This window comes from Sander vitreus, chromosome 1 (genome assembly GCF_031162955.1).
Source record: "Sander vitreus isolate 19-12246 chromosome 1, sanVit1, whole genome shotgun sequence".
NCBI lineage: Eukaryota > Metazoa > Chordata > Actinopteri > Perciformes > Percidae > Sander > Sander vitreus.
In genome coordinates, this window is record NC_135855.1 from 2,564,651 (window position 1) to 2,588,402 (window position 23,752).

The window sequence follows — 23,752 nt, forward strand, 5'->3', positions numbered from 1 at the left end:
TGAGGCTACAGAGGCAGCCATCAATAGCTGCATTTTACTGTAGCAGCATGTTAATCGTTACATGTAATTACACAAATACCATTTTTTCTCCCTTGTATTTAGTGTGGCACGGACATCAATTCAATATTTTCCCTATGGTATACAACTTGAGTTCTATTCTTTTTCCCTATAAATAAGCTGCTTCTTTTTAAACGCTGTCAACCTGACTTCAACAAACCTGGATTAGAATCTTTTCAACTTTCAAAAACCATCATCAAAGTACTTTTGTACTTTTATAGTGGCCTTGAACTGTAAAGCAGAGAACATGTTTTATTCAGAATTTAGACTGAGGTGGAATTGGGTTCCCTCCACTTCCAACTGCAGCTGAGAGATAGCCAGGGATTGATGCACAATCAAGAGAGGAGGGTTTCAGTGTAGTGGAAATCATACCTATCTCTCTCTCTCTCTCTCTCTCTCTCTCTCTCTCTCTCTCATTCCTTCTTTCTTTTTTTCCTTTTTCTTCATCTCTGTTGCTCCCAAAAATCAGCACTGTTCATGTAGTTTTCTCCCGCTTGTCTGCCCATCGTTACCTCTCTTTCTCCCTCGCTGTCGATGGCTCCGGCTGAATTAGTTACTTGGGGAAAAGGGTCTGTGAATGCACGCCAATCATGTTGAAAGAACAGATAATCTAGAGTGTCTATTACCTGTGAGAGAGAGTGAAAGACACGGCCTGTGGGGGGGTATAGCAAGAGAGGAGGAAGAAAATTAGAGGAATAGGGAAAAAAGGTTTTGAGCGAAGAGCAGGAGAGGAGTGCCGTTGTCCCCAGGGACATAATTAGGTCTAAGAAGGCTAATCATTGGACATAAAATACAACCTCTCTTCCTATATTAACACATAACCTCTTCCCTTCACTGCCGGGGGGGGATGGAGGACCCCGTAATCATTTATCCGGTGTCACATCACATCCAAAGAGCCGATGCGGTGGGCTGGGACCAGGCGCGTTGAGGCAAAAGTCATCTGCATCAAAAGCTTCTGAGAATCAAACGCATTACCATGGGAATGCATAACTGAAGTGCTCTTCCTTTCTTTCTTTCTGATCTCCAGTTTTTATAGAGGGGGGTGGGGCAGGGGGCAAAAGAATGATATGGAGGATATGGAGAAAGTGTGAGAAAAAAAAGGAAGGAAACCGAAATAAACCTATACGTCTGGCAAATAAGTAGGCCTCATATGTTCCGTTTTCCTATTAATGACTTTCATATGTGGCTGCCGGTTCAGTTCCTGTGCCCTCCTGCTGTTCTGTTGCGTGGTAGGTATGAGCCATTTGCCAGCTCACAGGGGGGGTCTTTAGATCTGTCTCCCAGTGGCCACTTTTAGAGAAAAATAAATTCTCGGGTGAGAACATATTTGTAATGATTAAAACATGCAGTGGTTATAAAAGATTCAAATCAAATTTTTGAACTTTCTGTTTTATCCATCCAAGGTTGTTTGAGGAAATTAATTGATTTTAATGATGCATGGATCGGAGATGAGTCAATAATAAAGCAAGCTTCTGTTTGACCTGAATACTGTATGCTGTCAGGGTCAACATAGGAAGGAAAGTGTCAGCCAGCATTCAGTGTCTCTTGATAGCAATATTTGGCTTACAACAACCTCAGCACTATTCCCATTTTTTTCCAACTTGCTATCTCTCAGTCTCTGTATATGCCTGATTCTGTCTTTCTTCAAATACTTCCCTTTCTGGCTGTCCTTCCCACTATCTTACCTCATGCCGACTCTGTGTCCCTTGGTCCCTTGGTCGCGTCTTTCTCTCTCCTTCTCGTAAAATACAATATTTATCTCAGTCTGTTTGAGTTCACTTACCCTTATCATTGGGTGTGCTCCCACGGCTCGGAGGTGGATTAGTCTAGGACTCATTGACATTACAGTGGTCATGAAATATGCATATCACGATCAAAGGTGATGGCAAGAGAGACAGCATCTCTACAAGAGCTCCCAACCTGGAGTTGATGTGCTCCTTGAAACATAACCGTCTGTGGATCATATCGGGCATGTTACAAATAAACGACTCAGATAAAATGTAATTTCAGTGGATGTATTTGTGAGGATTCATGTGTATGTGCAACCCAGTCTCACGGCAGGTTGTGAAATGGTCACGTTATGTAATGTATTGATTCATGTACAGGACACGATTATGTCGTTTTTTTTCGTGGTGGTCAGCATGTTACAGTTTTTCTTGATTGCTTTGACCTGCTTAAAGAAACTGGGATCCACTTTTCATTATCACTGTCTCAGCAGAGCAGAAGACACATCTTGCAAATGTGTTAACCCTTTCTCATTGGATTGACACCCCCTCCCCCCCTCCCCCCCACCCTTTTGCAAAACAGTTAACACGGATGCCATTCAAGCAGTCCAAGAGATAGATTTTATTTTGGTTTACATGTATTACAGTTTTTCTTGATTGCTTTGACGCAGCAGTCAACTCAAACTCCACATTTTTCAAAACAGTTAACACACAGGCCCAAACAGTGGCACTCATGGTCTAAATGACACATTTTGTTTGCAAAAGTAATTTCATACTGATGTAGGTAGTTTCTAATAGTTAGGAACAGATGGTTTCTGTTTGGTTACCCTATGCTAAAACAATGGAGCTTGGACTGCTTGAATGACATCCGTGTTAACTGTTCTGCAAAACGGTGTGGGAGGGGGGGATGTGTCAATCCAATGAGAAAGGGTTAACACATTTGCAAGAGGTGTCTTCTGCTCTGCTGAGACAGTGATGATGAAAACCAAGTGGATCCCAGTTTCTTTAAGCAGGTCAAAGCAATCAAGAAAAACTGTATAAGTAATATTTACAGTATTTCAGTTTTCAGCCACGGTTTTAAAATAAGAATCAATGGAATCAATAAAATTTGCATCAAAGCATTTCTGATTCTGGATCCAATTATTTGCAAGAAGGCAAATATGTCAACAAATGTCACTGGCATGAAAGCTACGTACAGTAACAGGCTACAATGACAAGCAATGGTGCACTGATTCACACTGAGTGCTGTATCTAGTATTTTGTTGTCCACTGTGTTGATTGGAAGAGCTCATACACTTGTTTGCAAGTTGTGTTGTTTGAAGGCAAAATTAGCTTTTGAATGTTTCGGCACGGTTAGAGCCTTTTGCAAACAAAATGTGTCATTTAGACCATGAGTGCCACTGTTTGGGCCTATGTGTTAACTGTTTTGAAAAATGTGGAGTTTGAGTTGACTGCTGCGTCAAAGCAATCAAGAAAAGCTGTATTTAAACTAATGTATTTCAATAGGAAGCATATTTCTTGATCACAGCACGACTACGGTAGGGAGTAGTATGAAAAGCCGAAAATCCGTGTAGGGACCTTGGGTGGTGGTCAAACAACACAGGACTTTCACCCCGGAGACCGGGGCTCGCGTCCCGTGTGTGGCTTTCTATTTCCCCGTTGTTGACGGATCCTCTCCCCGTTCTTCTTTTCCTAAACACAACCGTCCCGTTGTTGTTGCGTGTCCCCCAGAGACCGCAGGTCGTGTCGGTGTGTGGCCTGTCCTTTCCCCGTTCTTCTTTTCCTCAACCCAACCTCCGTATACATGCTTCCCATTCCGTGCTGAGCACCCAGAGACCGCAGGTCGTGTCCTTTCCCCATTCTTCTAAACCCAACCTCTGTATAGATGCTTCCCATTATGTTTCCCATTCCTATTTCATGCTGAGCACCACGAAAAAAACGACATAATCGTGTCCGGTACACAAATCAATAGATTAAAAAAAACGTGACCATTTCACAAACTGCCGTGACACCGTGTTGATATGCAAAGGAGGAAGAGAGAGAGAGAGAGAGAGAAAGAGAGAGAGACTATCCGTTTATCTATTTCACATACACATGTGCTTAATTCCTTGATTTGGGTACTTTGAGCTGGAGGTTAGATGCAATCATCATTTTCTACCTGAGGCTTTGGACAGAGAAGCCTTCCAACTCTTTCATTTCCCACATCAAAACATCTCACAGGATGAATAATACATTCAGGGGACGGAAGAATATTAGGTTTAAACCGACAGGATTTCGAGCCAGGGAACATCAATATATACATTAATCTGGTGAAAATAGTTTCTATAATTTAGTATATATGTTCAAATGGATGTGGCATGCAAAGAAAGATTTCCCATTATAGTTCATAGTCCTTTGAAAAAAAGTGATGTGTATACAAAATGTTTTAGGTGAGAGTTAAGATATTAAAGTGTCTACAGCCTTGCTAGTGGTTCTGTGGGCTGTACTAAGGTACAGCAGTGCTTTGAGGTTAGTGCTAATGTCACGGCATCGAACTCTATTGGCCGTAGTAATTATGGCAGGTGCAAACAAGGAAGTAAGGTGACAAAGTACAAGAGCGCCAAACTCCACATAAAGATGCAGGTTGGGGTGGTGAATTAGTCAAATGAACAGGACTTTGACTCAGGAGACCTGAGTTTGTTTTCCCATGTGAAACCAAAAGTTAACGGTCACTTTTTTAAATGAATCAACTTTTACAGACCTAAGTCCAGGAGGTAGTTACATCCATGACGTAGTTACATCCTCATTTTAGTAGTTTGACATGACACCCTGTCTTTTTTCCAAACCCTAAATATTTTTGTTGCCTAAACTTAACTAGTTCTGTTTTGATGTTACGTTAAATAGAACAGTCGTGTGTTATGGTCATGTGTATGGTCACGAGTTATGGTCATGTGTTTAAAAAGGTCACAGTGTGGCCGTATCACAGCATTGAGTAGAACACTCACATATGTCATTTTAGGAGTAATTGGCAATCAACCTATTCTGTCATTTAAGTAAAAAGACGTGTTGGACAATGGTAACATTTTGATTAGCAGGTATGATCTTCACCATGTTGCATGCTTATATTGTGCAGCTAAGGCTGATGCCAATGTCATTAATTTTGTAGGTATTCCATCATAAATCACAGTATTGAAGATATTTAAATTTGACCTGATGCTAGATAAAATAATAATAATAAAAAAAAGTTTCCACCTCATTAAGGTGCAGGAGGAAAAGTCACGGCAAAAATTAAAGTCAGTACGATTCATCCTCTGGGGATCATGGATGTCAGTAGAAAATTATATAAATTGGATGGATGGTCCTTTTCTCCTCTTTGGTACGTACACAATTAAGTATTGGAAGGATACAGAGGCCCCACCGCTACAGCAATGGAAGGGACTAATGAAATATTATTTAAGTATCAATGTTTGAAGACCGTAACAAAAGGCAACAGTTCAACAAGGTGTGGCAGGACATATACGAAGACTTGTAAATGTAATGGCTAAGAAAAAAGAGCTGGAAACCAAGTGTGTGTGTGTGTGTGTGTGTGTGTGTGTGTGTGGGCGGGTGGGTGTGTGTGGGTGGTTTGGTTTGTGTGTCAAACTGTGTGTTGGTGTGTGTTTGGATGGTATATATGGATGAGTGGATTCATGGAGAGTGTATGGTTGGGGAGGTGTGTATGTAAAGTATGAGTATGAGCATACATGAGTGTGGTTTAAGATCCTGTGGAGTAGAGGAATACTGTTACTAGTAGGAGTTGTACTCTGATTGGAGTATGACATTACACAGTATGCTGGTATATGTATTACTTCTTGATGGAAATAAAAAAGATATGAATAGTCCTTTTGTTGGCTTTCGAGATATTTCAGGTTGGACTAAGGTGGTGGACTAACCAACCAACCAACATTTCTAACCCCCAAGCCATGCTGCTAGCTGGCTAAAAAGATCTAGCCTCCAACCAGAGAACCATTATGATCCTTTGTTATGTGCTTCAATCTTGAATACTGACACTTTGTTGGCTGTAGACATCCATGTAGACCTTCTTGATGTTTTTTTTCTGTTATGTTACACTTACATTTAAATTCAGATAGTGTCGCATAAGTTGCCATGCAGAAGAGGTCTTTTTGATCGACTTTGCTTTGATTTGTCTAAACTTTTCCACTGTGAAAATGTTGCCCCACATAGCAAACTGCACCCATCTGTCACATAAGTAAGTTCAACTAAAAGCAAAAGGCAGATCTAAATAGTTCTCTGGCAAAGATCTTTAGACAAACAGACACTCCTAACAGTTCTCTGGCAAAGATCTTTACACAAGCAGACACTCCTAACAGTACATCACAGTTTGAAGTGGAAATGTGGGTCTAAGTCATTTTGGGCGGACCAAAGTGGCTCTGGGAATATATATTTCAGCTCAGTCTCATGGCAGTTTGCGAAATGGTTATTTAATCTATTGATTCATGTACAGGGACATGATTGTCTTGTTTTTATCGTGGTGGTGAGCGCGATTTTTAAACTAATGTATTTAAATGGGAAGCATCTTTCGTGATATGAAATTGTGTCCCTGTTGACGAATCAATAGATCAAAATAACGTGACCAGTTCACAAACTGCTGTGAGACCAGGTTGCATATTTAGTCTATTCTAACTTTAGTTGCTATATAACAACATGGTGCTTACATACATCATGTTAGGAGACATTAAATACAGTAGTTCCTGAATACCTAGTTTCTCTGTGCTGGGCAAGTAGAATACAGAGGGTTTTCAGAGCATTTTTTCTGTGAAAAGGTGCCTGCAACACTGGGGCCCATGCATCTAGCTAAAAAAGCTATTTAGAGCTGAAGGGGCACTGCAGAGTCAGATGATACGTGTTTGAAAGTCCATCACCATGAGTGACCTCTTTCTCATTTTACATAGTCATTTGATCGATTGTAAATATAAATATATATATATATAGATATATATATATCTATATATATATATATATCTATATATATAGATATATATAGATCTATATATATCTATATATATATAATATTATAGCCGCTTCAAGGATGTCCGTCCGTTTCAGGCTTATATATATTAATCATCAGCGTTTATGTGTATACCGTTAGACTGCAGTGTCTAGTCGTTTTCAACATTTTTATACCTTTATAGAGTTATGGACATTTTTGAGCATACATAGAAATATAATCACAATATACTGTAGTATAAAGCTTCATATTCTCAGGGTTTCTTCTCTGAAAAGATGTCGCTGTAATGTAACCAGCTGTAATAACTTCCAACAGAGCAGTGTCCAACAAAGATAAGCCAAACACAGCCCCATGCATCTGCTCACGAGACCCGCTGTGAAGTCCAGCAGGGCCAAGCTTCGTTCATCCCATGAGCAGCTGTGAGGGGACCAGCCGGCTCAGGAACTGATTTAGGTCCCAGCAGTCGTTGGTCTGAAGCCGAGACAGCGGTGCACCGTCAAAACGACAGGACAGTTATGGTGCTTAATTCTGCTGGCTTTGTTATCCACCAACAGAGGTGTTAATGAATGCTAATTGCAAGAGGGGGTCAATTATACACTTCATGGTGCATGATTAGGACCACCGTGTTGGCGACCAATGAATCAAAACAACAGCTATCCTCTCGTCCGCTGAAAGCAGAACACAAAAACATATTGGTGTTGAATTAAAGGTGTATTACGAGGGATTTTTTCTTCCCCTCCGCACAAAATGACCATAATATTTCTCTAGGGGAAGGATAGAGTTGCAAACCAATATTTTTAACACATACTTAGATTTGTGCACATATTTCTTACTTTACTTTTGACCTTCCAGCCTGTACTCTTTGTTGTTTGGAACAATAACTTTACACCCACTACTGTGCCAAAACAGTGGAGTGGTGGAAGAAATAGTCAGATCCTTTTCTAAAGTAGAAGTACTAATACCACACTGTAAAAATACTCTGTTACAAGTAAAAGTCCAGCATTGAAAACGTTACTTAAGTAGAAGTATGTAAGTATCATCAGGAAAATGTACTTAAAGTGTTAAAATTAAAAGTACTCAATGCAGAAACATCCTCACATTTTAGAAACTGGAAACGATCCAAACAGTTCTGTCAATCAACTAAGTGTTTAATCATCCAATCATTTCAGCTGGACTGGGCCTGTATATTATTGGGTAGTTTAGTTTTTTTTAGTACATGTGTTATGTGTGCAAAAATCTTAATGTGTAAAGTAACTAGTAACTAAAGCTGTCAGATGAATGTAGTGGAGTAAAAAGTACAATATTTCTCTCTAAAATGTAGCGGAGTAGAAGTAGAAAGTGGAATGAAAAGAACCGACTCAAGTAAAGTACAAGTATCGCATATTTGTACTTCAGTACAGTACTTGAGTAAATGCACTAATGTAGTTACATTCCACCACTGAAACAGCAAAGTTCCTACTTTCCCCCACCCACCTGCGTTTTAACTGGCTGGGCAGCTGAGGATGCTGGGATAAATAATTAGCATGCAGATACATTGTGATTTTATCAGACACTTCTTGTCTTGGCTTGCTTTCTCCTCTGAAAACGTGACTTTATTGTCGTTTTAATTACAGGTTGCTATAGGCCAAGCGGGGGATGTGAGAGAAGGAAAGTTCTAACTTGAACTTTACTAGGTGTCAACGTTTGCTGAATTAGCTTTGGCCACATAGTCCATGTCAACAAAACTTTGAAAAGTGCTAGCAGAATGAATTAGACCAGCAGATGCGACCATATGGTGTTTACCAGGTTTGGCGGTTCAGTGATCCAACGGTGAAAAACACAAGATTGGTACGACCATTAGTCTGATCTTACCCAGTACAGAACATTAATGGGCCCCAATATACTTTGTCCACTCCTGAAACAAACTCTGAGACAGCCTGCCTTTAATCTTTAATGATTTCCCGTTGTTTCGACGAGTCTACTTATTCCACTACATATAGCAGCACCTGATTTACTTTGATTTTCTTTTGTAGTGGTGTTGTGGAACATTTCACGCAGCAACCTTGCAGAAGATCAAAGTGGACTAAATTAGACATGTAAATACTGTTTGATGGAACTTAATTAAAAAGGTACAGTTAAGGTTATTCTGCCTGAATAAGTTCAATCATAATGAGCGAATAAATTCATATAATAAAGAAATTGGTTTATTTGTGATCGCATCTTGGGACTTTGTTATTGAAAGGAAAGGTAAGAAAACTATGGGTTGAAGACAAATCACAAAGGGCTTCTATTGTAATACAGTCATATGTACACTGTACATATATGTGTTTGTCGAGGCTCATGAACTAGTTTTAACTAAAACAAAGCCTTTTGAATTGTGCTATGAATTAGATTACAGATAATTAATGATAGTCATTTCTGAATTCTGAAACACCAGAGTGGGATATGTTGTCATCCATTTTCCTATTGGCAAAAGAAGGACCCCAGACTCCCAGGGGCCCCAAAGCCCTCAGGATGGTTGTGCTTCTCTTGAGCAGTGTTAATTTATCCAGGTCAGGTCGCGGGGGCAGCAGCTCCAGCAGGGGACCCCAAACTTCCCTTTCCCGAGCCACATTAACCAGCCCCGACTGGATAAGTCTGAGGCATTTCGGGGTCAGGGTTAATTTAGTTAGTGCAAATATGTTTTGGAACATGCATCATGTATTTACAACCTGTTCTTACTCTCAACTCACAAACTGACGCTTGGTCAGTGGCCCTTAGCGTCAAAAACTGACGCAAAAATCACCCTTTAGCATCTGTATAAAACACACCGGGCATAGCATCAGCTCGACCATGACGTAGATGACGTTGTACGAAGAGCGACAGCGGTAGTGAGTAGTATGACAGACCACATATAAATTGACTCCCAAAGGTGGTTGGTTTGGGTGGTGGATGGGTAAAAAAAACACAGGACTTTCACCCAGGAGGCTGGGGTTCGTGTCCTGTTCTTGTCCCGTGTGTCACTAAAATGTACATTTTGTAACCCCACCCACGATCTTCTCCTGAAACCTAACTGTCCCTTTTTGTGCCACATGTCACCCAGAGCATCAAAAAGTCGCGCCGAGAGTCCCGTCCAATCGCTTAAAAAAAAAATGACGCCAAAGGGCTAGACACTAAAGGAGATTTATTTTTTTTGCTTCAGTAACAAACGCCAAAGGCACCTAACCAAGTGTTGCTTTTTGACGTGCTGGGAGTGAGAATGTATTCACAAATGCAACTAAAATGATAATATTTTTGTTAATAGCTTTCTGTTTTTATTCCAGACATTTCAAACATAATACATTTTCTTCCAGACCTCCTCCCACTGCATGCATTAACTCCTTTTCATTTGAAAAAGGCCCCATGATCTATTTGCTGTATCTTTAAAAATCTGAACACAGGACTGCACTTCATACAGGGACGTTGGTGAGTTATCCTGAGTAACTGGCACATTGTTGGATCAGACTTGCTATTGATTAATTCAACTCATCTCATTTTGTTATGCTTTTAGTAGCAAATAAAATTCACTCTGGCCAAAAATAAATGTAATAACTGGAAGTGCTTGATACTACTTGAGGTACAGTAAAAATAATAGTAAAAAATATACAAATACTGCATTATTAACTATTAACTTGGGGCTTCTGCTTGTAGAGGACCCATCTAGTTTTGCAACCTTTATTACTTCTGTTGATAATGTGCTTACATGGTGCGTGATTCTAAATGAATTTCTGTTTAATCAAATTCTCACAACTTTATTGGCTCACAGCAAACCAGGCCAGGTAGATTTCCAGCACAGGATGACTTGAGCTTTAGGCAAAATGAAGCTTAGCGAAAGTTCAGTCAGAAAGACCCGCTTTAGGCTTTCACTCATTCATGCACAATCTCTCTCTCTCTCTCCATATCTCCGGTTTCTACTCATCAGCTGACTATGGGCATTCACTCTAGGTTTAACCAACCAGATTTTGCCACGGTTTCCCTAAGCCTATCAAACTTTAAACTTCTGCTGCTGTCAGTTGCCGAAGCAACCCTCATTCACCTCCAGTCTCCGTTCCCGCTCCACATCCCATCATCCAGACCTTCAGGCAACTCTCTTCACCTCTTCCCCACCCTCACCAGTGTCTAAACCCCAGGGGAGGGGGAGATATTTCTGGACTAATCATATCATCACTACTCCCTTAATATACTATGTCACGATGGGGTCTAATCGCCGGAGGTGTCAAGTAACAAAGTCCAAATACTTTGTTACCTTACTTAAGTAGACATTTTGGGTATCTATACTTTACTGGAGTAATTATTTTACAGCAGACTTACAGAAGACTTACTTCTACTCATTACATTTTCATGCAATTATCTGTACTTTCTACATTTTAAAAATAGCCTTGTTACTCCTATTTCAGTTTGGCTTGTTTTCATTCTGGCTTGTCATCGTTCAAAAAAACACACAAAAAAACTAAAACCTATCCAGATAAATTGCGCCATCCGGATAGAGTGAATTTGATTGTGGTTGGATGAGAAGTATAAACATATACCATTCCGACACCCTATTGGTTTGTACGCGATCCATCGCACCTGCACATGACACAAATCACGTCACACTCCAGCAAGGAAATAGCAGACGTATGTAGCTTAGTACTAGTACGAAGACGTCCGTGGCAGAGACTCAAGAGAACTCAAGCGAAAAAGCCCAACCAAGCACCAGTGAGGTTACATTACTTTCACTTTTATACTTTAAGTAGTTTTGAAACCAGTACTTTTACACTTTTACTTGAGTAAAAAGCTTGAGTTGATACTTCAACTTCTACAGAAGTCTTTTTAAACCCTAGTATCTATACTTCTACCTGAGTAATGAATGTGAATACTTTTGACATCTCTGCTAATCGCCAAAGACTCTTCATGATTCCCTTTATTTTGCACTATGTAATCCATTCATGTGTCATTCTAATAAAGACTGATTGGAATATCATTCATCTGTCGTCTGCTGTGTGCTTGATGGGTGCTTGAAGGGGTCTGGCTACATATGCAATACAGAAAGAGGTAAGAACAGAGGGTCAGTAAGGGCCGACGGCTCTAGGGCCCCCTAAAGGAGTTAATCTAGCCATGAAAACACTACACTGGTAAATATGAAGAAAAAAAAAAAAGGGTGCAACATACCAACCAATGATCCAAATCCCATTAATTCTCAAAATCCAGAACAGAAACTGGCTTTCTTAATTTGTATGCACCAAAGTTGGTTTGTAATTGAGGGCATCTCTGCCAGGCAACAGTAATTACAGTTTCTACATCACGCGAGCCGGAGCCACAGGCCTGCCTTATAAAATGTGCCACATATCAGCAGGGAACAACAAGTGCAAGGTTGTCACCCAAGGGACACTTCCATTACGTGACAAAAGTGAGAAGATAATTTGATTTACTGTTTAGTTAGGCAACCTCTGTCAGACCTGCAGCCATACACGGCAGTGGGGGTGCATGAAGATTGACTACAAATGAGTCTGCTGACCTGCCGAGGTCGCACATTCCGGAAAAACAATTTGTGCTATCATTTAGCAGGAGATATCAGTCGCTAAAATGTGTTCCATGGCGGATTTTTTTGACTAATGGATCAGGTGCGTAAAGATAGCAGCCTTCAGATTTAACATCACTTCCAATCCCAGAGGGCAAAGGCATCTGAAACACCAACACCACAACTTTGGAAAAGGTAGATGTATGTTGCAACATGGAATCAAATGAGAAGACATCTGATATTTCAGATTTTTTACAACCAATGTATCTAATCTTTGTGAGTAGTATCCCTATTGTTTTCAATACAAGGACATTATCAAGTAGTTGTACTGTCTTCATTGTGTGTGTGTGTGTGTGTGTGTGTGTGTGTGTTTGTGTGAATTTTATGGTCACACTTGTTTGTCTTGTTTGTTTTTGATGATTGTCTTGTTGTATTCTTTCTATTCATGCTTTGTTTTAAATGTGTATGCTGTGTTTAATGCAAAGCTCTTTTGGGTTTACGTGCGTATCTGCGTGTGTGTGCCTGAGTGTGTACTGCAAGCTCTATATATAGGCATATGTGCGAGTGGATTTGTGTGATTTTGTGCTTTTGACTTCAGCGAGGCACAGCCGGTAATTGATACGATCAAAAGCTTTTGTCATTTATGAGAAACCGTAATATCAGATAAGGCTGAACAGAGAAGTCTAATCTTTCAACGAGATTAACAAAGAGGGGACAGTGTAAAAAATAAATAAATAAAAGAAAGAAAGGAAAAAGAATAAAGGAAATAAAAATTTTAAAAAAAGGCAAGAGATGGGAAATTGCATTACATCTAATTTCCTTTGCTCGTAAAAAATAAAATAAATAACAGGGGCAAACGAGTATTACTGTAACACAACACCACAATTTACATCCCGGACTAATTAGTATAATGCCCTTCCTCATGCAAAACTTTTATCTCCCTGGGTACATACTCTCTCAGATGGGAATAACAAATCAGGATTAATACACAATGGTCTTCAAGTCTTATTTTTTCCCCTTCGATAAGACATAGATAATGATAGACAGCAGATTAGGTTATACAAATCAAATTATGTCTTAATGTTTAGAATGATATATATTGTCTTGGATGATGACACACCACATATACAGTAATTGTTGATTTTATCATCTTACCCTCTGATACACTCTGGCCATATTTGATAGGACTGCTATGTTCCAATCAATGTGGCAGGGCCACGTAATGTTCAATCCTGCAAGTTATTAACACATCACTGTTGGCTATATCCTTCTACAAGTTAAATTGTCACAACTTCATAATGTCAAACTGATAAAGCACATTCTTAAGACAGTATATTTTCTGAACAAGCAAAATGACAACATTTCGGGATGAAAGGTTGCCTTTAACCTCAGAGGCGTTTTCAAGTCAAGGAAAAAACTGCTGGCAGTCAGAGACGATAAGCATTTCACTTCTTTTTTTTTTCTTTTCTCCTTGTTGATGTGTTTTCCTATCCTGCTGCTGTTTTGGGGTGCAGGATCAGTCTACAGCTGTAATAATAGATTGTTGAGTCAAGTGGGTTAAAAGTCCATTTTTGCTTTCAACATCAGCAGCAAACACAGTGAAACAGACTTTTATAGCATTCAAGGAGCGCAAGGCCAGAATATGCTAGGTGACTAAGTGAAGAACAGTCTGGGAAATATAATGGTAGCCTTCTGGGTTTATTTTGTCTGTATGACACTGTTTGATGACGCATAAGCCGGCCAGAAGCATTTTTCGAGATTCAGCACAGCCGTCCTGTTGTTTTGACAATGGCTCCAGTTGTGCTTCTTGCTTTAGGATTCTATTGTTGGATCTATTATTCTGTGATGTTCAAGGCTTTCCAGGAGCTATTTTGTGATGAAATGTTGCAATTTACTTTTTTGGTGTATCCACTTTCAGTCACACTGCTTTTTTAACTAAATACATATTGAACCAAAATACACTACATACTCTGTACTGCACACTTATTTTACCATATTTGTTATATTGTGTGGAAGTTTGGGGAAATACCTACAAAAGCACCTTACAAAATATTTGCACATTGCAAAAAAGAGCAATCAGGATAGTAAATCACACTATGGTATTATGAGCACACTAATTATCTGTTTTTAAATTCACATTTGCTGAAATGTATGGACATTGTTAAATTCAAAAATGTATGTTTAAAGTTAAAAGAATTTACTATGTAACATACGTGCAATATTTAATGATATTGCAGATACCATCTGAGAGGACAATGTGTGTTTAAACAACCTCTTGTGTGAACTGCGATTAAAAGCATGTGTGTTTCACTTTGTGGGGCAACCTTATGGAATGGACTAAACAACGACATCAAACAGAGCCATAATATCATTCAGTTCAAACATAGATTAAAGAAATCAATAATTGACCAATACAGAAAAGAATAGACCAAAACATAGGCATGGAATTGTAATGTAAAGGTATTGTATATTGTTGTAAGTTATTGGAAGATCTAAAAGATTATATGCTGTATTTGCATATCTATTTGTTTTGTAATAATATGATAAGGGGCATGACCTAATAAGCTTTATGCCTCCGCCTGCTCCATCTCAAACTCATCCTTTTTATTAGGGCCCGAGCGCCGACAGCGGCGAAGGCCCTCTTGAAACTGAAGGAATTATTATTCTTTATCCGGCAAATGAATCGTCTTTTTGAGGGGCTTAACATAGTCAAAAACTCACCAAAATTGGCGGTCGCATCAAGTCTGATGAAAATGTACGTAATTTAAGGGTTTCGGGAAAAGGCGCACAGAAATGGCTCGCTAGCGCCGCCTACAAAGATTAAAAAATTGAGCCCCTGTAGTCCATTTAACGTAGACTAACGATACTTGGAACACATATGTAGCATGTCAAGACGTACAAAAAATGTCATAGGATCCATACCCTAAACCCAACAGGACGTCCGCCATTAGTGCGATTTTGGCCATTTCCACATGTCGTACTTTAATGAACTCCTCCCAGAGATTTTATCCAATCGACTTCAAATTTGGTCTGTGCCATCTTAAGATGTTAAAGCCCCTATACTTTAACTCTTGTACTCAGGCCACGCCCCCCTTTTATGGCTTTTGTGAGGTATCATTGAACTCAGCAGAGAGTTCCTTTTTGATTGGTGATGGTTTGACCCGCCTCCTATGCGTTAGCCATGCCCCTTTTCATAACTAATGACCCATTTGATGTAGAGTCTTGTGTGAGGTATCATTGAACTCAGCAGAGAGTTCCCTTTTCATTGGTGATGATTTGCAGTGTCTGAGTACCGCGCAAATGCACAATCGCAAGGAGCAGCGTCCGCCAGTAACCCCGACGTGCGCAGAGGAGCGAGGGCCCGTCCAACACTGCTTGCAGCTTTAATTATATTTTTGTTTCTTGGTCTTTGGTAAATTCTGATTGTTTTTTAATTTGGTGGTTTTACATATTTTGTTTAGTTTTCTTTTGCAACAGTGTTAATTGTTTGAGATAAAAAAATTAATTAAAAACCTACATTTACCATATGCAACCAATAGCATATTTTGTCAGTCCGTACATGTCTGGTCAACACCTGTCTTTTAAAAATGTAAAACAAAAATGTTTAAATTTGTAGTCTCCAAGCCCAAACCGAGATAACCCTGATGTTATCTCTATGACATCTCCTTCCAGAACCAGAGAAGACATTTTACAGCCATTTTCACAGGCTGAGTGCTACTCCTCATAGTATGGATCAACAGAAGTACATTGCTAGGATAAGCCTGACAAGCTTTGCCCACCCCCCGCCTGCTGCCATCTCCCAGCTAGCAAGCTAATGTTACACACTGAAAATTTTAAGTTTTGATGATAATTTGAATCGTGCACTAAGGCAGACTTGGTTCTTTTGGGGAATGATTGTAAAGATTTACAAAGAATATATTTACGGCATGTAATCTAATTGCAATGTTTTGGGCCCAATTGGCGGAGATTACTATGAACGAAGTACACATGCCCGAATACACTGGTAAAAGCAGATGACTTTTAATCATGTATCCCTCTAATTTAAACAGCTCATGTTACTGTTTTGTGTGAACAGGTAACTTAATTAAATATTGTATGTGGCGTTTTCTTTTGCGGGGTGCAAATGTTCAACCAAAACAAGTTCCATCCCGAGAACATTTTGCAGAGCCACCATCGCTGCGTCCGGAGCTTAGCGTCACCCGAGACGGTTGTGATTGGTTTGAAGAAATGCAAACAACCTAGAGAGTTTTTTCCTCCTATCCTATAATGTATGTGTGGTGTAGCCAGACCTTACTTCATTCAGCTCTGTGGAGATAGGTCTGCCAATGCGAGACTACACTCCTGACGACAAATAAACTGACCCTCGTGTAAAATTGTCCAAGTGCCCCTTTAACAGTGTTAATGTTCTATCTGCGACTTTTGATTGTCCGTAACTTCTCATCTGCGTAAGAAAACCACACTCATTCAGCAATATTTATAAAAATATATTTCACAAAGTAGGAAACAATACAGGGTATCTTAGATTACAGTACAGGGAGTAAATAATTGAACATACACATTTATAAGCATTAAAGCACAGTACAAAATATGATCTGCATGTAGGACTATTCCATATATATTGTTTAGTCTACCGAGAACCGAGCCATAATACTGTATCAGTACAAACTGTGTATGCACGCAGCTGTAGTGCCATTGAAATTCTCATTATGTGCAAGAGCTAACGTGCAGAGACAAACCTACCACCTCATTGAAATCTAATGACGTTAGCAGTAACTCTATGTACAGTACAAGTCATTTTTTTTATTGATATCATACAGTGTAAGCACAATATGCACATGGTCTAGATTTGTGTCTTAATTTTTCTTGGGCTAATTGCAACCTGCGTTTCCTAAATGAGATTTGATGTTTGGAGATAGTCACATACTCAGGTATCAATTGGACTATTGTGCTCAGACGCTCACTGGCTGTACCTCAGAATATGTTATGAGATATATGTTACAAAGAATTAGCATGTGTCAGAAAGGTCCCATTCCTGCAGTCCCAATTAATTTGATCATCTGTGTTGTTACAGTAACTTAGAGCTTGTGTTTGCTTGATTACATCTAATCTATATTATCAACTGCAATAAATTCATGATATGGTTTGGCTGTTATGAAATAGTATTCAAGTGTTTGGAAAAAAACAGCTGAATGTGAAATAATCTAAACACACTCACTATAAATTGTCAGCACAGGAAAAAGTGATTTAAGAGAACAGAAATACAAAAACTGATAGAACAAGAAAGAAGAATCAACACATCTCTTGTCAAAAAACAGTAGATTACAATTGTATTTAATGTTGCTTCTGTAAAAAGAAGGCCTCAGAGTTTCTACATTTCTCTTTTTTGTCTCCACTTCAGTCTTATAGGCTAGTAACACTTGCGACCCACACCTGTAGCGTGTAAATACAAAGAGTTGTATAAAGCAAGCCTTTGCGGGCTTTAGATAGTTTATAAATGTGGCCACCAGAGAACATATCAAATAATAACAAATTCATCTTAAAGCCAATACTGGTTTTTCTTATGCTTTTTTTTTCAAATCATACATACATTCATAATTTTAATGTAGACCATATATTGCTTTTTCATTGTCATTTTGTTTCAGATCACCGGCCAGCTGGGTGGCTTCGGCAGACATGAAATAAGAGTCTCTCTGCAGCTTCTGAGGTCCAGCTTGTTGTCCATGGAGCATGGAGTGTCTGCTGAAGCTTCAGGGAACCCAACAACATCCGTGATTTCCTTTCATCGGGCAACTACCAGCAATCTCAGGGTTTTTCTGCTACTGGCAGATAGCAAATCACTAACACCCAAAATACTGCTTAATACACTCCACAACGGAATCTAAGTTACACTCCACAAGAATCAAAGATCTCCTAATAAAGACATTGTTTGGCTCAACAATTACAATGCGCTTGACGTAGTGGATGACGACTGGTATACCTCACTCTAAGAAGAATACAAAAAGGTGGCCTCCCTTGTTATTAACTGTTTTTTTTGTTTTTTTTAAACACCTGTTTCTAAAAGCCAGCGAACCCCCTAGCGTTTAATACACAAGTATGTGGACAGGAAAGAAATCGGAAAAGGTCTTTTTTTCTAACAGACCAAAGGTCAGGTCTCGCAGTCGCTCTCGCCCACAGAGTAGAGCTCCCCAAGTCTTCTGAAGCGTGGCCCCCACTCTCTGAGATAGTCATAGTTCTGGTCCGAGTCTGACGACGCCGTCTCCAATGAGCTGAGGGAACCGGCAATGGATCCCCTGCCCTCGTATCCATAGATCTGGATAGAGTCGTAAGGCGGCGCTGTGGGATCATTGTCTGCCTCATGGAGCCGTATATTGATGAATTCGTCCACATCCACGCCGTTTGGACCAGAGTGCTGTCCCGCTCGGGGCATAAACTGCAGGTCGGGCTTGATGTCCTTGCGTGGCAGGTAACCATTGATGCCGTCCGGGTTCTGCAGAGTCGCAATGTCGAAGGCCTCCGTGTCCTCCTCGCCGCCTCCTTCGTCATCGTAACGGATAATATTCTCCCTCACATCTTCGTCATCCTTTATAATCAGAGGCTCATTCTTGTGTCTCCTCAGGGTCACAAATAGTACTACTATTACTGTCAGAAAGACAGGTGGAAAGAAAGGAAGAAAGAAAGAAGAAGTCTAGGTCAAGCTTTGAGATTACAAACTGTAAATAGTAATAATGGGTAATATATAATGGGTAATAACGTGACACTGTAAAAAAGAAACACCTCACCTAACAGCAGTATAATGCAGGCCAGGATGGCAATGAGAGCTCCCATACTAAGGCCAATAGGTAAGACGTAGGCCTCCACGTTACAGGACTGGACAATGCCGTCCTTACTGCACCCACAGACCCGGATGGTCAACGTGTTGGTGCTGCTCATCGGTGGATTCCCATTGTCCGTCACAATGATTGGCAGGAAGTACATCTCCTGTTTCTGTCGTCGGAAGGTATCGTGCTTGGCCAGAACACTGATTGAATTGTCTGTCAGAGAGAGGTAAAGCCAGAGATATTTTTTTTTTTTTAGAATGTGTGAAAAATCCATTATTATTCATGGTAGCAACAGACTGAATTTCTAATATTAAATTGTGTGAAGATCAGTGCAGCGTGAGGGTAAACTAATTTCACATCAATCGTCACCGGGCTTTCTAGCACTCTCACATTCCAATGCCGTAGATGCAATTCAGCCACCTTCCTTTTTCTCGACAGTCCAATTTGGGAATTCTGAAGTAAGGCAAGCTCTAGTTTTCTGTCCCCCTTTGAAAGCTGAGGAAATGAAGGGACCACGACAGGCGACACCAACTTAGAAGATGGCACATGTCGACCCAGAAAGGTGCCAGCTGCTCTTTGATGACACTTCTGTGAAGCTGTCTGCTCATTAGCTGGCTCTCCTTACCCTGCCTACATTATCAAACACTCACATTCCCATAAGAATCTACTCCTGCTGATCTTATGGAAAACGTACAAGATTTGCCATAGTCTAGCCTTTGCCTCTCTGCTTGAGGGTGCACTTAAGAGGGAGGGGAAAATAGATCTGGTGATATATACGCTATACGAGAGACGGGCCATGTTGAAACATCGGCATTGACTGAGCCAACTTAATCAAAAGCTGGAATGCTTCATGATAGAATTATTTGCTTTGCACAATCTGTAATTGATGTGAACATATGCTCAGATTTATTTTCTTATGAGTGCTGTCACAAAGTGGTACACTCTGCTTTGTGAGCACCAACATGTCCTATTTCATTTGGATCATTCAGCAGTGCATATAGAGTATGCAAGTGTCTACTATACCGTAGTACACCATCAGGGCTTGTCCTCGTATACAGGTCATTTTCATTTTCTTGGCAACTATTGATGGTAAAAATAGAACTAAACACGTCCTGCCCGTCAGCCCATCCACAGAATCAGCCTGCTACTCAAAGAGAAAGGCAGTTGTGAAGTTAACCTTTAAAGTGATTGAACTCACTTGAGTTACAAGAACGCTGTTTTTATTATCTTTACATATATTAGGACACATTACAAGTGTTTCATGCAGCGACTGATGGATTCTGATGAAAAAGAACGGTGTACATTGTAATATTAATCATCACCATAACAAAAGCTAAAGCTCATTTTAATGAATTTTTAGCCATAAATAACTTAATATGTGGGAGGTTCCAAATGACAGCAGTGACAGCACAAGTGACACTAAAAAACTTTTTGCACTTCTGAAGTCTCTTAAGATTATGTGTGCCTCTCAGTACACACAACACATTCAGTGTGCCAAATCAGTCAACACATTCTCACTCCCAACTCGTCAAGTACTGACGCATGGTCCGGACCCTTTGGCGTCACTTTTTAATGCTCTCGATGCCCCTTTGGTGTCATTTTTCAACGTGTAGGGTAAAACCGCTTAGTTAGGGTTTAGGAAAAGAATGTGGGTGGGGTTAAAAGATGTACGTTTAAGTGACACATGGGACAAGAACGGTGCACAAACCCAGGTTTCCTGGGTGAAAGTCCTGTGTTGTTTGGCGTCATTTTTCAACAAGCTTGGTCCGGATCCCTTGGCGTAATTTTTCAACGTGCAGGGTAAAACAATTTAGTTAGGTGAGCCACTGACCAAGCGCCAGTATGTGACTAGTTGGGCGTGAGAACGGTTTGAATAAGTAGGACTTGAATACTTTGATAGTATCATAATACCAAAGGATTGAAAGAAGAAGAAGAGGCAATGTTAGACCTACCGTGGATGCAAAGTGTGTATAATTTTTTCACACTACATATCGTTTGTTTGTTAGTATGTGCACTGTTATTGTGCATGTGTAATTGTATATGCAAATTATGCAGTATTGCATGTGTATGCAACACAGAGATGAAATAATTGGTCCCTACTTACCTAATCATAATACATTCAACCTACATGTACTTATACTTAATTAATTATAATTATATACTTACTTGAAGTCCAACTGAAATCATAAAATGTATTATTATTAGCATTCAAAAATCACTGCCAAAATAGTTTTAAATTGTTACATTGTTTTACTGTATTGCTAAAGGCAAGTTTTGTTTTTCACTGTATTGCTAAAGGGGAAATGTTTTTTTTTCAGAGATACATCAGAAATGCTCCTTTAGCCTCCAAGCCTCTTTGTGGATGAGCAGGGTGATTGACAACTGGTCCGGCATGGGCACCTACAGTACATAATAACAGCAAACCTGCAATAGGACATGTAGTTTACAAGCTAAGGACATTGTTGTGTTGGCAGTGGTATTAAAGAAAAATGACTGCAACAATTAACATCTAAACTGAAGGCTGCTGACATTTTGCAGGTAGATTTCTACGCTGTTCAGTATGCTTTAGCTGACTAGCTAATTAGCCTGCAAATCAGCAATCATTAGCAAGCACTTTTCCCTTGGTGGATGTTTCTCTGGTAGCTGGTTCAGCAAGCCAATCAGTGGCGGTTTTTGGCACGGGCGAAGCGGGCAGCCGCCCGGGGCGCATTTTTTTATGACTCATGGGGGGTGGCACGAGCACTTAAAAGAAAAAAAAACCTTGAAGCGGTTTTCTACTGTATTATCTATCATTTCACCGTGTGGGGAATTGGCAAATTGGCGCCCCTGCTTGCTGAGAAGGTGGCGTGCGCACACTGTACAGAGAAGCTGTGAGAAGGGGAAAGGGGGGGGGGGACCGGGGGGACAGTTCACCTCTGGGTCGAACGGGTTGCTGGGTATAGGCGCCGATACCGTTGGTGCTCCGCTAATACTGAGCACCCACGAAGCTGATCGCGGTTATGTGTCAGTTAAACTTTTCATCTCAATCCTGTCCTGAGCTGAAAGACTTTACGGCTTTATTATCGAGTTGATAGGCGTGTGTGTTCGTGTCGGCCGTTTGAAATGCAAAGATTTTTTGACTACTTTTTTTTTAAAGGGCGTGCGCCCGTGAGCATTCAATAGTGGAGCAGATTTCATACAATAACATCATTGACGATTTTGCATCAAGGAAGGCCAGAAAGGTCAGGTTTTAGTTTTAGTTTTCTGTTCTTAGTGCAATAGTGTAACAGTTAGATTGTCTTTAGTGTGTTTTCACATTTGTGTGATGAAGGATTTGTGCTATTTAGAATAGACCTATTTATTCTATATTTTATTTGTATATTATTCTTAATATTTTATATTATTGTTGCTCTCTGCTATTGTTACAATTTTTATATATCTGATTGTATATATTTTTGGCACATATATATATATATATAATTATAACAACATAAGTGAAAGAGAAAATTATATTTCTCAATTGCACAAATCGTTTATTAGAACATTTGAAAAACACACTTAAGAGAATCCAGTCATTTAACTATTGCAATCACAGGATAAACAGGAAACACTTTTTAAGGTGCACAATCTCCACCTCCAACATTTTCAAAAGACAATGAACACAATTCTGCACAAAATATGGCAGTATAAATTATCAGAACTTAAAATAAAGTTTTTTACAATCACGTTGGCACTAATTTCAGAACCTTGACGTCATTTTTCAAAACTCTAGACACAAAACTCAGAACCAGTGATCAAAATGCACATTTTTCAAAACTCTAAAACTTTTTTTCAATTGCTTGGATACAATACGCATAAACCAAAGATCATTTGTTCATTTAAGAAAGATCAGCTGTTCAATATGACACAACTTAACATCAAAGTACTACTACTTCAAAAGGCAATTCACACATTACATTTCAGATGATTGTCTATTCATTTCATAAAATTATCTAACTATCAATCGATACAACTACTCAAAATGATAAGTAACTGTTGCATTACTCTTAATGCATAGTTGTATGGAAACAGAAAAACAATATTCCATGTTTCGATCATGAAAGTTTCAAGATAACGAGATTCATTGTCACCAATTAGTGTGGAACATGAACCAATCAGACTACATTATCTATGGACGTAATATTTCATCATTACTCTCTACTGTAATGTACTACTGTTTATCAGATACTGTTTCTATGGTCCCATGTACCACCTTTGAGACTATTTACAGTATTGACAGTACTGCACTGTATGCTTGGAATTGCTTGTCCAATTCTGCCAACACGTTACTGATGATTGAGATAGGTACTTTATATATATATATACACTGTATATATACATATACTTATATATACTCGTACCACATTGTTCATCATGCCCGAAGGTTTTTTCCAAGATGTTTGGCTATGTAATGTAGATGAGAACCTGCAGCCAAATCCACAAGACAGAGTTGATGAATATGTAGAAGTACAGTAATTCTTTGTTTTGCTTTTTACAGTACAAGAAAGTTGAGGAACACTGCATTTGATGTTTTACAGTACTGTCTTTTCTTTTCTATTTTGTAGCTAATTATTTTGCTTTGATTCAAATAAACCTATGTTGTGATCGTACTGTATTGTTTTTCATCAATACAGTTCAGGTTTGTCTGTAG

General features: G+C 39.5%; 1 protein-coding gene across 2 annotated transcripts in view; it reads right to left on the reverse strand.

Annotated features, from left to right (window-relative positions):
* Positions 1-18,410: 18,410 nt before the first annotated feature.
* Positions 18,411-23,752, reverse strand: part of cdh8 (cadherin 8) — a 109,483-nt gene continuing 104,141 nt past the window's right edge. For both annotated transcript variants that reach the window (XM_078256547.1, XM_078256539.1), the window contains exons 10-11: positions 19,045-19,296; positions 18,411-18,904 (exon numbers count right to left, since the gene is read on the reverse strand). In XM_078256547.1, coding sequence (XP_078112673.1) covers positions 18,411-18,904; positions 19,045-19,296 — 746 coding nt within the window. The remainder of the gene's footprint in view (positions 18,905-19,044; positions 19,297-23,752) is intronic.